The sequence below is a fragment of the Hylobates moloch genome, unplaced genomic scaffold (genome assembly GCF_009828535.3).
Source record: "Hylobates moloch isolate HMO894 unplaced genomic scaffold, HMol_V3 SCAFFOLD_16, whole genome shotgun sequence".
In the NCBI taxonomy this organism is placed as follows: domain Eukaryota; kingdom Metazoa; phylum Chordata; class Mammalia; order Primates; family Hylobatidae; genus Hylobates; species Hylobates moloch.
In genome coordinates this window covers 29452381-29465899 of record NW_026652291.1, presented here as the reverse complement: position 1 = coordinate 29465899, position 13519 = coordinate 29452381, and the positions used below count along the sequence as shown (strand labels likewise).

The following is a 13519-nucleotide window of genomic DNA, read 5'->3' as shown; positions in this document are numbered from 1 at the left end:
GATTTATATCTCTGTATTCTGTGATCAAATGTTATCATGCCCATCTGATGGGTTTATTATAATAAAATGATCCAGAATAAGGGGAACATGGTTTTTTACAGGTTCGTGAGAGTTAAATATATCTTCAGAAATGAGTTATGTGCATTTTTCTTAGAAGAATTAGGCTTGTTGTATTAATGACTATAATTCTTTATAGTAGAATTCCTTAAAATAGCATTTTATTAAAATTATTCAACACTCATTTGTGAGTAGAAAGGAAATCTTCCCCCATAGATGGACACTTGAGCTCTTGTTGGTTTTAGCATCTGAACTGAACCAGATGCCTGCATTACTCATGAGAAATTAAAAAGGATTTCTGGGAGGCCATGAGGGCTTGGTGGTGCTGCTGTAGTCAGCAGCTCCCATGTCCCATGTGGCTGCATTGCAGAGTTCCTTGGGCTGTCTTTGCTCTGAACAAACCTCTTGCAGCTGTGCCCGGCGCCTTTGTGACACCCAGGCAGGGTTTCATGAAATGGATCTGATGCTCTTGTGCCTGTGTTATTCATTCCTACATACTGGAGCTATGCCCAGGAAGGTGAGGGGCAGCAGGTTGGCCCACACACCCCAGCTGTCCGTTTCTATTGATGTCACTCAGGATATAAATAAATTGATTCATTCACTTCCTTTCTTATCAAACCAGAATGTTGCCAGAAGATACTACCAGGGCTGCCCAGATCAGTTGGAAAGGCCTTAGGGACAAATCTAAGAGGTAAACGTCTTTGCATTTAGGTAATATTTTAAATTAAGTTTTTAATTTTATTTTTCTTATTCACTTCAGACGTTGGAGGGAGAAAAATAACTTTGGTTATATGTTCATAACATTTGAGGTTTGGGCCTTCTTTATTTGTCCCATTTTCCAGATAGGAATTTTTTCTTTTTACTGTATTCTGTTTTTCTTTTTTCTTTTTTTTTAGAGACAGGGTCTTGCTGTGTTGCCCAGGCTGGTCTTGAATCCTGAACTCTTGGGCTCAAGTGATTCTCCCTCCTCAGCCTCCTAAGCTGGGATTATAGGCATGCATCACCACACCTGCCTGGCTTGGGGCCTTCTTTATCAGCAGGGAATTCGTGATGAACTTTTTTTTTTTTTTTTCTGAACTGAAAAAGCTATGAGTCATAGGATTTCATAAAAATGCGGTGGCTCACGCCTGTAATCCCAGCACTTTGGGAGGCCGAGGTGGGCAGATCACGAGGTCAGGAGATCGAGACCATCCTGGCTAACATGGTGAAACCTGTCTCTACTAAAAATACAAAAAAATTAGCCAGGCGTGGTGGCGGGCGCCTGTAGTCCCAGCTACTCGGGAGGCTGAGGCAGGAGAATGGCGTGAACCAGAGAGGTGGAGCTTGCAGTGAGCTGAGATCACGCCACTGCACTCCAGCCTGGGCTACAGAGCGAGACTCCGTCTCAAAAAAAAAAAAAAAAAAAAAAAGCTGGCCTGGAAGTACAGATTGCCACTTACCACATCAGGCCTTTTGTTGTTTGTAGAAGCCTAGTTTGTATTGTTAGTTGGAAGTCTTTTGGCACCCATAGGGTAACAGCGCTATTGATCATCAGTCAATCAACTATTTACCAAGCAGCTTTCATGTAAATATTTATAAGGCAAAATGCTGGGTGCCCTGGGTCATGTGAAAATTTGTAAGATGCGGTCTCAGCATTTAAGAGTGTAGCAGTGAAAATAAGCAATATATGCAAGACAAAGTCCCTCCCCATGTCCCTCCAAACAATAAAAGAAACAATGATTTAGATCGCTTAGGAGAGTCTCTCCACCATTCCTCTCAGGTAACTTATGCTTCCAAATGAGCATGAGATGTGAATCTGCTCTTGGCTTTAATGGTTCTTCATTCCTAGGTGATTCTCATAGTGCAGTTTACCTTGGCAAATGTTGATCACAATGTCTAAAAATACTTGCATTCTCTATGGCCCTAAACACAAGCCAGTCACATTAGTTGGGTGCTAACGAAAGAACAGAAGCATGGAAGTATAAGTGTGTTTGTTGGACTCCCTGATAGTTGCCGAACTGGCATGATGTATTTTACAGGTGCTTTAAGACTTTTTGGGGTAGTTCTGAATATATTTTATGTTTGTGTTGCTTGTTGACTTTAGGACTAACATAATAAGATATAACTTCATTTATTTCATAAATGCCAAGTGAGTGTATAAAGACAGTATTATCTGTAGACATTTGGCCAAAAAAAGACAATTTCCAGGCCAAGCCATTAAAGCAAAAATAAAGATGGGTTAATTTCAGTGGCTGGTATTTCAAAGTCCCACAAAAAAAGGGGGGTGTGGGGGAAGAGCTGGGCTGTAGTCGTGGTCATAGAGGCAGTGAGGGAAAAATGCAGTAACATTGTTGTTCTGTATACCTCTCCTGCTCTTATGACCCCATCACTGGATCACCAGGCAGGAGTGAGGATTGAAGTGACTCTGTACCAGAATTATGGCAGGATGTAAGGGACAATAGGCAAATCTTAAGGTGAGGAGTCTAGTAGGAGACCCTTCTAGCCTGGGACCCCAGAGTGCCAGCTATAGTCTCCATATGTAAGTCAACTAGAAATAAACTCCCTCTCATCCACCCTTCAGTCCCTCAGGCACTGAAAGAAAACTGCCTATCTGGAAACTTGGTGCTAAATGGAGTGGAGAAGGGGAGTCTCCCCTGGTAATTTATAACCACACGCTGGACCCCTTGTAAGCTTGGGCATGAATTCACATTCCGGAGGCAGCCTGAAAAACTTCAGACTGAGAGTTTAAGGTGGTCCTAAGGCACCTAGCAGAAACAAATGCATATTTTATCTGGAGGAATCCTCCTCCAACTCAAACCTCAAATAATTTCCACAGGTAAAGTTTTATGAGATCAGAGTTTAAAATCACAAAACAAATAAACGGCACCATGAGCAAAGCCAGCAAAATAATAGATAACAGTGTTAGACTAAGATATTGAAATTGCCAAATCGTGCAAAATAAATTTTCTCATATGTTTAGAGAAATTAAAAGAGAGAGTAAACCAAAAGATTAAAGTTATGACCAAGCAGATTTGAAATAGAACTAAGTAGCTCTTTGGGAATTGGAAAATAATGATAATTAAAGTTTAAAAATCCGTGGATGGGCCTACCTGCAGATTTGACCCAGTTCACTGAAGAGAGCTTTAATGAACTCAAAGATGTATTTAAAGACATGATCTGGGCACTTGTCTTTCAAGTCGCCTGCTTGGCCCTCTTCCAAGTGTGCTTTCCTTCCTGCTCTGAAGGTTTTTAATAAACTTTCCTTCCTGCTCTAAAACTTGCCTTGGTCTATTCTTCTGCCTTATGCCCCTCAGTCAAATTCTTTCTTCTGAGGAGGCAAGAACTGAGGCTGCAGCAGACCCATACAGATACAGATTCACTGCTGCTAACATATTTTGGTGCCATATGACTTGGAAACCTTCCACCGGTAACATACTTTGCTGTGTGACTCGAATACATTCCCTATTTGCCATCAAGCTTCAGATGATCCTCCGTGAGGGACACCATCCTCTCAATATTCAAGAGTCACCTTTCTACAAAGGACCCCTAGACTGCCCATCAGTGGAACAAACAAAGGCACAATCTTGCCCCTGTCTCCCTTGGGCTTGGGCCTGGCTGGATCCCACTTTCACCAATCCACGGAGCCACCCTGCCCTGACAGCTAGCAACAGGCCAAAACCCACAGAACAGCCAACTACCACCTGGCAGTGGAAAGCAGTTACAGAAGACTGACCTTCATCCATTTTCCCCAAAGAATTGGGATCTTGGACTCCTGAGTCAGGAAAGGTTACAGTAGGTAGTCAGACATGAGCAGGGCGAGAGAGGGCTCCTGCCCCACCCCCTCCCACCGCAACCAGGAATGTCAGGTGACCATCAGGTGATGATCAGGCAGTTGTTAACTGTCTCTCTAAAATAATAATCAGTTGCAGCCAGCACCAGGGAAAGGCAGGCTCCTTATAGATAGGAAAAACCTGAAACTGGTGATTAGTAGCTTCCTGATAAGATCTCAGGAGTTGGGGGAGTGGGCTTGAGCATGTGCACTAAGAGGCAAAATGGCGGCCTTTAACTGGCATATGACCTCCTAGAGACATTCGGCTGGTAAGGGAAGAATGCCTCAAGTGAGCATGCGTACAACTCCAGTAAACACAGTGCGCATGCTCACCTCCCAAGTGCCAGCAGACCACTGCATCTGCATATGTGGACAGCCCACTCCAAGGGAAAAACCAGGGGAGAAGAGATGCAAGACGCCAGAAGTATGCCAGCATATAAAACCCCAAGTCAGAAGGTCAAACCTCATACTTGATCTCTCAATTCACCTGCTTGGCCCTATTCCAAGTGTACTTTCCTTCCTTTTGTTCCTGCTCTAAAGCTTTTATAGTTATATAATATGTATTACATATATTATTTTACAATATATATTTTTTATAATATATGTTATATATATAAATTTTTGAGATGGAATCTCGCTCTGTCGCCAGGCTGGAGTACAGTGGCACGATCTTGGCTCACTGCAACCTCCACCCACTAGGCTCAAGTGATTCTGCTGCCTCAGCCTCCTGAGTAGCTGGGACTACAGGCGCGTGCCACCATGCCCAGCTAATTTTTATATTTTTAGTAGAGACGGGGTTTCACCATGTTGGTCAGGATGATCTCGATCTCTTGACCTCATGATCTGCCCGCCTCAGCCTCCCAAAGTGCTGGGATTACAGACGTGAGCCACTGCACCTGGCCTTCTTAAAGTTTTTTAATAAACATTCCCTTCTGCTCAAAAATATAATAATAAATTGAAAAATCAATGATCGGGAATGCAGCACAGAAAGAAAAAGAGGTGGAAAGCCATTTGAGAAGGCCCAATAAATATCTAATTGGAGCTCTGGAAAGAAAAAATGGAAAGGGACAATATTTGAAGAGATAATGGCTAAAAATTTTCCAGAACTAGTGAAAGATACACATATTGCAGTGAATCACAAGAAATCCACACCTAGACACATCATACTTTAGAGCAGTAAGGTTAAAAGTTGTTAAAGCAGCTGGAGGGAGTGGAAGGATTACCAGAGCAATTCCAGTTACGGTTTTGTAAATATGTCAGTTCTCCCTAAAATTGATTTGTATATTTGAGAGGGTATTAATTGTTTATTTTTATTTTTTGAAGTTTATATGAAAGACAGAAGAACCCTTATACTCCTATAAAGAATGGGGATGCCAGTAGGAGGCTGTGTGTGACTTGTCTTAACCAGATGACAAGAATTACCATCAAGCCAACATGCTTAAGAGAGTGTGATATTGACACAAAATAGAGAAACCTAAAACTGGTCTCTATATAGGAAATAACTTACGAACAAGATGCATTGCAGTTAGAGGAGGGAAGGATAGACTTCAATAATAACGTTAGGACAATCAGTTATTGTGTAGGAAAAAATGGAATTAGATCTGTGCTTCAAACTGTAGACAATTTCAGGTTGGATTAAAGACTTAAATATGAAAAGCAAAAGTGTAAATCTTTAAGAATACATTAGAGGACCAGATCATTATAGTCACAGTAAAAGGAAAGGGCTTGTAAAATCAAACCCAAAAAGTGCAAACCATAAAGGTAAAAACTGATAAATTTAACCTGGTTAAAATTAAGAACTTCTAAGATGCCATGAAGATATTGTGGGAGTTTTTTTTCACTTTGGTTCTTATTCATCAGAGATAGATTCTGAAGATAATGTTATCTTGAGTTTGCTTTGAAAATACTCCAGGAAACAAATGTGAAGAGATGAAACAAATGGTAGGACGTCGATCATTATCAAAGCTAGATGATGAGAACACGGAAGTGTATTATACTATTTTATTTTTTATGTATGTTTGAAATTTTTTATTTTAAAAACCTTTGTCAGGGCCGGGTGCATTGGCTCACACCTGTAATCCCAGCACTTTGGGTGGCCAAGGAGGGAGGATCATTTGAGTCCAGGAGTTCCAAAGCAGCCTGGACAACATAGGGAGACCTTGTCTCTATAAAAATTTTAAAAATTAACCAGGGCCGGGTGCGGTGGCTCACGCTTGTAATCCCAGCACTTTGGGAGGCCGAGGCGGGCGAATCACGAGGTCAGAGATCGAGACCACGGTGAAACCCCGTCTCTACTAAAAACACCAAAAATTAGCTGAGCGTGGTGGCGGGCGCCTGTAGTCCCAGCTACTCAGAGAGGCTGAGGCAGGAGAATGGCGTGAACCCGGGAGGCGGAGGTTGCAGTGAGCCGAGATTGCGCCACTGCACTCCAGCCTGGGCGACAGAGCGAGACTCCGTCTCAAAAAAAAAAAAAAAAAAATTAACCAAACCTGGTGGCACATGCCTGTGGTCCCAGCTACTCAGGAGACTGAGGTGAGAGGATCACTTGAGCTCAGGAGGTCGGCCTGCAGTAAGCTATGATTATGCCATTGCACTCCAGCCTGGACAACAGAGTTAAGACCCTGTCTCAAAAAAAAAAAAAAATTCGTTTTTTGTTTTTAATCCATCCTGTTTTTATGGTGACTGTCCTGGATTTTCTAATATTTTTTAAAAACCTTATCTGGGCCAGGTGTGGTGGCTTGTGCCCATAAACCCAGCACTTTGGCAGGCTGAGGCAGGAGGCTGACTTGAGCCCAGGAGTTTTAGACCAGGCTGGGCAATGTAGGGAGATTCCATCTCTACAAAAAAATAGAAAAAAAATTAGCTAGGCATGGTGGCACATGCTTGTGGTCCCAGGTACTTAGGAGGCTGAGGCAGGAGGATCGTTTGAGCCCAGGAGGTTGGGGCTGCAAGTGAGCCATGATCATGCCACTGCACTCCAGCTTGGGTGACAGAGCAAAACACTGTCTCGAAAATAAATAAATAAATAACCTTTTCTGAAAAGATCACTTGTTAAGTACATGTCTAAATACAATCTAATTTTTATCCTGAATAGCACTTATCTTAATAAACTACAAAACAATCTCTTTAAAAAAATACCAGGCAGGACACAGTGGCTAACACCTGTAAAGTCAACACTTTGGGAGGCCAAGGTGGGAGGATTTCTTGACCCCAGGAGTTCGAGACCAGCCTGGGCAACATGGCAAAACTCTGTCTCTACAAAAAATTTAAAAACTAGCCCAGGCATGGTGGTTCATGCCTGTGCTCCCAGCTACTCAGGAGGCTGAGGTGGGAGGATTGCTTGAGCCCCTGAGGTTGAGGCTGTGGTGAGCCATGATTCTGCCTCTGCACTCCAGCCTCGGCAACAGAGCGAAACCCTGTCTCAAAAAACCATAGAATGAAGAGACAAGTCACAAACTGGGTGAAGATGTTTGTAATACATAAAAACCAAAAAGTTAGTATCCAGATATTTAAGCAAAGAACTTCTAAAATTAAATAAGCAGTTTCTTAGATACGACATCAAAAGCGTAAGGAACAAAAGAAGAAAATAGACAAACTGGACATCCTCAAAAATTAAAATTTCCTGCTTCAAATGACACTATCAAGGAAGTAAAACAACAATCCATGAAATTGAGAAAATATTTACAAATCACGTATATGACAAGGGACTTGTATCTAAAATACATAGAGAGCGCTTACAATTCAATAATTAAAAAGACAACTCAAGTTTAAAGATGAGCAAAGGAACTGAGCAGATGTTTTGCCAAAGAAGATATACCATGCCAAGAAGCATATAAAACCATCCTCAATATCATTAGCCACGGGGGAAATAAATCAAAACCACAGTAGTCATGAGCCACCAGCTTGGAGGATCACTTGAGCCGAAGAGTTTGAGACCAGCCTGGACAACACAATGAGACCCCATCTGTACCAAAAAAAAAGAAAAAACACAGCAGTTTATCACTTCATGCCCACCAGAATGGCTGTAATGGAAAAGAGACATTGGAACCTTCATGCACTGTTGGGAGGGATGTAAAATGATGTGACTGCTTTTGGAAACAGTTTGACAGTTCCTTAAACAGTTTACGCAAAGAGTTGCCATATCACCCAGCAATTAATTCCACTTCTGTATCTATACCCAAGAGAAACGAAAACATAGTTCGAATATTTGTACATCATTGTTTATAGAAGCATTATTAATAATAGCCAAGAGGTAGAAACAACCCAAATGTCCACAACTGATGAGTGGATAAATGAAATGTGGTCTATACACACAGTGGAATATTATTCAGCCATAAAAAAGGAGTAGAGTAGTGATGCATGCTACAGCTTAGATGACCGTTTAAAACATTATGCTAAGTGAAAGAAGCCAGTCCCAAAGGACCATTGCATGATTCCATTTATACTAAATGTCCAGAATAGGCAAATCTATAGAGACAGAAGGTAGACTAGACTAATGGTTGCCTATAGCTGAGGGATGAGAGATGTAGGAGGTGGTGGCGAAGAAGTATGGGGTTTATTTTTGGGGTTATCAAAATGTTCTAAAATTGACTATGATGATGGATGCACAACTCTGAATATAATATACTAAAAGCTGTTGAGTTGTACATGTTAAAGGAATGAATTGTACGATATGTGAATTATATCTCAAAAAAGCTGTTTTTTAAAAAATCAATAACAATTCAATAGGAAAATAAGCAAAAGGCCTATCCACACATTTCATATAAGAAGAAACATGTATGCACAATGGGTACTTGGAAAGATGCTCAACCTCATTTCTAATCAGGAAAATGCTAATTAAGCCACAGTGGAATACCATTGAATACTCATGTGATTCACAGAAACTGTAAACTGAGGCAATACTGCTCCACATGTAGAGGTGTGGAGAAGTGGGGACGCTCATGCACTGCCAGAGGGAGTGTAAATTGTATAATCACTTTGGAAAATAAGATGGCATTAGAGAGTTGAAGATGCAAGTGTTTATGGCCCAGCAATTCCCCTCCTAAGTGTATACCCGAAGAAATTCTACCAGTAGTATACTGAGATCGCATGTGTAATCACAGGAGCACTACAAAATTTAAAGCCACATAAAACTCAACAGTATATTATATAGGGGTATAAATATCATAAACCTATTTTTTTAAAAGCAAACAAGGGAAGGATAAACACAAAATTCGGGATGGTGAGAACGGGAAAGAATTGGGAGGGTCTAGCAGGGATGCAGGGTCATGGTAAAGTTCCTTTTCTTAAACTAGATGGTGGGCATATAGGTGTATATTGTTGGGATTGAGGGGTTGAGGAGAAGGCAAGGTAGACAATCTGACATTGAGGGAAAATTTAGAAAAACTCAAAAGCATCCACGGAAGAATTTTTTCATGCACTTTAAAAATGCTAATAATACACTGTGTTTCTAGAAAGGATGGACATATTTAGCATTTTTTGATTTGAAAAGCAAAAGATAAAATGTTTTTGTCCAAGAAAAAAAAGGAAAGAGAACAACACAGAAAAGAAACAGCAGTAGAACTGGGAGTATTTTAGGAAGATTTCCAACAAAAGTGGTTAAAATTAAGAGGTTTGTGGCCGGGCCTGGTGGCTCACACCTGTAATCCCAGCACTTTGGGAGGCCGAGGTGGGCAGATCACGAGGTCAGGAGATGGAGACAATCCTGGCTAATACGGTGAAACCCCATCTCCCCTAAAAATACAAAAAAATTAGCCGGGCATGGTGGGTGGTGGGCGCCTGTAGTCCCAGCTACTCGGGAGGCAGGAGAGCAGGAGAATGGTGTGAACCCGGGAGGCAGAGCTTGCAGTGAGCCGAGACCGTGCCACTGCACTCCAGCCTGGGGGACAAAGCGAGACTCTGTCTCAAAAAAAAAAAAAAAAAGAGCTTTGCACTTAAGAGGTGAACTTCATTTATTTGGGCCACCACTTCTTTATTCTTCAGTGATGTTAGATAAACCAGACATTGCTGCCTGTAAGTAAAACCCCATGCTGTCATTTAATTCATTTCATGGTTGCCTTTCTCTTTTTCAGATCCTGCTCACACTAAAACTTGAACCACAAACACACAGAGAAACAACCTGTTCACCACTCTTGGGTGCGTGATTGAGGGTGAAGCATCCACCAGCACTTCAAGGGGTCCATAGTATTTTTTCTTGCTGCCTCAAAGTCCCCAAAGCCTTCGAGCAGAAGTAGCAGTAGATGGTTGCCAGTCAGCCAATGCAGACTTTCACTGGGACAACAGGAAAGCAGATCTTCTGGGTTTTGATGGAACTTGGCAGTGGGGACATTCAGCTGATGCATTCTATACCCCGTCAGAGCACACTTGTATCTTTTACCTTCCCTTTGCCCCATGCCCCCGAACTGCTTAGGTCTTCTCTGTCCCTTTACTGCTGCTGCACAGAGATGATATAAAAGAGGCTCTTTGGCTATTTGCATTTTGCTTCCTCTTCTTTTCCAGATTACAGTATGAAGCTTTATTTTCTTTGTACAAGCTTAAAATTTCAACATCATCATCTGCCAAAGTTGTTCCTCCCTTTTCAGAGGATCTAGGGGGAAAGAAGAGCATTCATCACAAGTTTCCTAGAGAGAGGAGACAAATCGGTGTGCTGTTGACAACATGAGCCAGGGTAAAGGCACGCTTTGGAATTACTGATTTCAAAGATTAATAAAGTAATTCTATTTTTATTTTTTTTCCCCTTTACTAATTTCCCAACAATCAATATTCACAAACAGGACTGAAGTAGAACCAGTTTTTTATTTTACTTTGTGGCTGTGCAATGTTTTAAACTTCATTTTAGAAATGTGAGCTGTAAAGAGATGTTTTATTTTTACATTTCGTTTCAGCAGATGGTGGGTCCAGGCTATTCCCAAAGGCAGCTCCCGCACCTGGGGAGCGGGCATGTGCAGATGTCTCCATTATCAGCCCTCGACAGGCAGGCTTACTCACAGCGTGGGCTTCCAGTGGCTTGAGCCCTGTATCCAGTTGCATGTTGCATACCTCACAGTTCACCTGAATGATACAGCACAGCCCCAGTGCTCTCCCCTCAAGCCTCTGCCCTCTCACTTGCTCCCCTTTCCTATGTCCTCTCTCTCTGGCTTCTGCTAGAGAAAAGGTTGAGGTTGAGAGTTGGACGGCAGAATCCACTGAAGGATTAACTTAGCTGCCCTAGGAAGTTATTGGGGGAGAACCTAGAGTCTGGGGCTTCTTCAGCAGGGTCCTATGGACTCCATGTTGAAATCCAAAAAGAAAATTGACACCTAGCTGAGCGCAGTGGCTCACGCCTGTAATCCCAGCACTTTGGGAGGTCGAGGCGGGTGAATCACGAGGTCAGGAGTTCCAGACTAGCCTGGCAAAGATGGCGAAACCTCATCTCTACTAAAAATACAAAAATTAGCTGGGCGCAGTGGCAGGCGCCTGTAATCCCAGCTACTCGGGAGAATTGCTTGAACCTGGGAGGCAGAGGTTGCAGTGAGCCGAGATCACGCCACTGCACTCCAGCCTGGGCGACAGAGCAAGACTCCATCTGAAAAAAAAAAAAAAAAAGAAAAAGAAAATTGACATCTAAAAGGGCAGGAAAGGGACTTTATTGCCTTCTTAGTGAATGAAAACATAGGTTTGGGCACATGGACGCATTTTGTTTGCTTGTGAAGGATGAGGTCTATGGGTTTCAGGAGAGAAGTGAGAATGCATTCCAAATGTCCCCGGGACTGGAGAGTAGTTTCAGGACCACCTTAACTATTTGCTCAATTGGTTGTAAGTTGATTAGGGGACAAATTAGAATTCCTCCATAGTCCCCTGTTGAGGTGTAGAACTGGGAAATAAGGGGTTTGGGAGGACTCATCATGTGAATCTTGTGACAAGGGAAAAGAGTATGAGCCCAGTAAAAGAAATTTTAGACTATAATGCTTGAAATTGCCCTAGATAACCAATCAGAATGAAGTCTTCCAGCTAATTTCTTACTGCACTTACCATATGCTGATCAGGTGCTAAGACGCCAGATGTCTCCCTTCATGTGTCCAAGTGCTTTCAAGTCATTTTTACTGGGACTGGACTTCACTTGGCAATAAACCAGACATCCTATCAGCCCTCCTCCAACGGAAGTGATATTTCCAGTGTCACTCTTTACCCTCCCCCAAAACAAGTGTCGATTTTTGAAGACAGTGATTCAAGTTTCTGTAGCACCTGTCAGTGATGTGTAGAATGGGGGGGCTGACTCCAGACCCCTGTCCTTATTTGTGTCTGCTGCCTAACCTACAAGTAGAGCTCTGAAGAAAAAGACCATTTGTAATCGCACCATGTTCTGTTTTCTTTGGAATACTCCAGGAAATGTATCTAGCTGCCTTCGTTCATTAGGATGAACCACAGGCCAATGTTTTAGCGATATGCTATAAAGTTGGAAAAAACGGGGTTTCATGGCCGGGCGCGGTGGCTCACGCTTGTAATCCCAGCACTTTGGGAGGCCGAGGCGGGCGGATCACGAGGTCAGGAGATGGAGACCATGGTGAAACCCCGTCTCTACTAAAAATACAAAAAAATTAGCCGGGCGTGGTGGCGGGCGCCTGTAGTCCCAGCTACTCGGAGAGGCTGAGGCAGGAGAATGGCGTGAACCCGGGAGGCAGAGCTTGCAGTGAGCCAAGATTGCGCCACTGCACTCCAGCCTGGGCGACAGAGCGAGACTCCGTCTCAAAAAAAAAAAAGGGGGGGGGTTCATCTGGGGCCAAAAAAATTATTATTTCCCTTTTCTATATTGAAGCCTCAAGTAAGGACAAGTGATGTCAGGTATAATGCACCACTTCTCAAAATGCGTTAATAGTTTTGAGGCAACCTGGACCCTACTGCAGTCCTAAAGGTACCTCTAGAGCTGCAGCCTGAAACTGTACATTTTTAATAAACCCTTGGGAGTTATCATGCCCAGTGAATTTGAGAATGGTCTTGAGGTGAATAGACTGATGCTGGGACAGCAGCAGCCCGTGGCTGATGTGCTGAGCTTATTGCATCCCCTCTCTGTGCCCCTGTGCTCCCTGGAGCGCGATGGAGTATAATCCCGCCAGCCAGGATTTTAGGACAGGGACATAGCCCTCTGAACGATGGTGGAAGTCAGTGGGTGCCACATGGGATGAAGACTGAGAGAGAAACCCTTAGAATTGGCTGGGCGTGGACAAAGCAGGGGAAAAAAGGTGCTGACCAAACTCACTTCAGTCTTGAAGAACTCAGCAAGGAACAAGGGACACACATACATACACACACACACAGGCACGAACACATCAGACACATCCTTCAGCCTGCCTAGTTTAGCTTCAGATAGACTTCTTTTACCAGTGGCAAAATGATCTCACTAGAGGAATGTGTTTCTTGGGAGCTGCTAGATGGCCCATCGCCCTGTGCCTGCTCACTGTGGATGGCTGCCCCACGTGGACGTCCATACCACAGTGGGATCCATGGCCTCACTCAAAAGAGAGCTATGGTTCCCAGATCCCTGACAAGAGGGCCATAGTCTGAAAAGCGGTTCCTGGTTAGCTCTTTTAGGCTTAGCCTGAGAGCAGAATTAGCCTCATATTTTTAGGCCATTTGCCATACACATTTTCTCTCATTCTCAACTGATTGATACAGGTG

The 13519-nt window shown here is 43.0% G+C and overlaps 1 protein-coding gene across 12 annotated transcripts in view; it reads left to right on the top strand.

The window, feature by feature from the left end:
- TTLL5 (tubulin tyrosine ligase like 5) overlaps positions 1–10340 on the top strand; it is a 292965-nt gene extending 282625 nt beyond the window's left edge. For all 12 annotated transcript variants that reach the window (XM_058429488.1, XM_058429490.1, XM_058429486.1 and 9 more), the window contains one exon: positions 9937–10340. In XM_058429488.1, coding sequence (XP_058285471.1) covers positions 9937–10008 — 72 coding nt within the window. In that variant the 3' untranslated portion in view covers positions 10009–10340. The remainder of the gene's footprint in view (positions 1–9936) is intronic.
- Positions 10341–13519: the final 3179 nt, after the last annotated feature.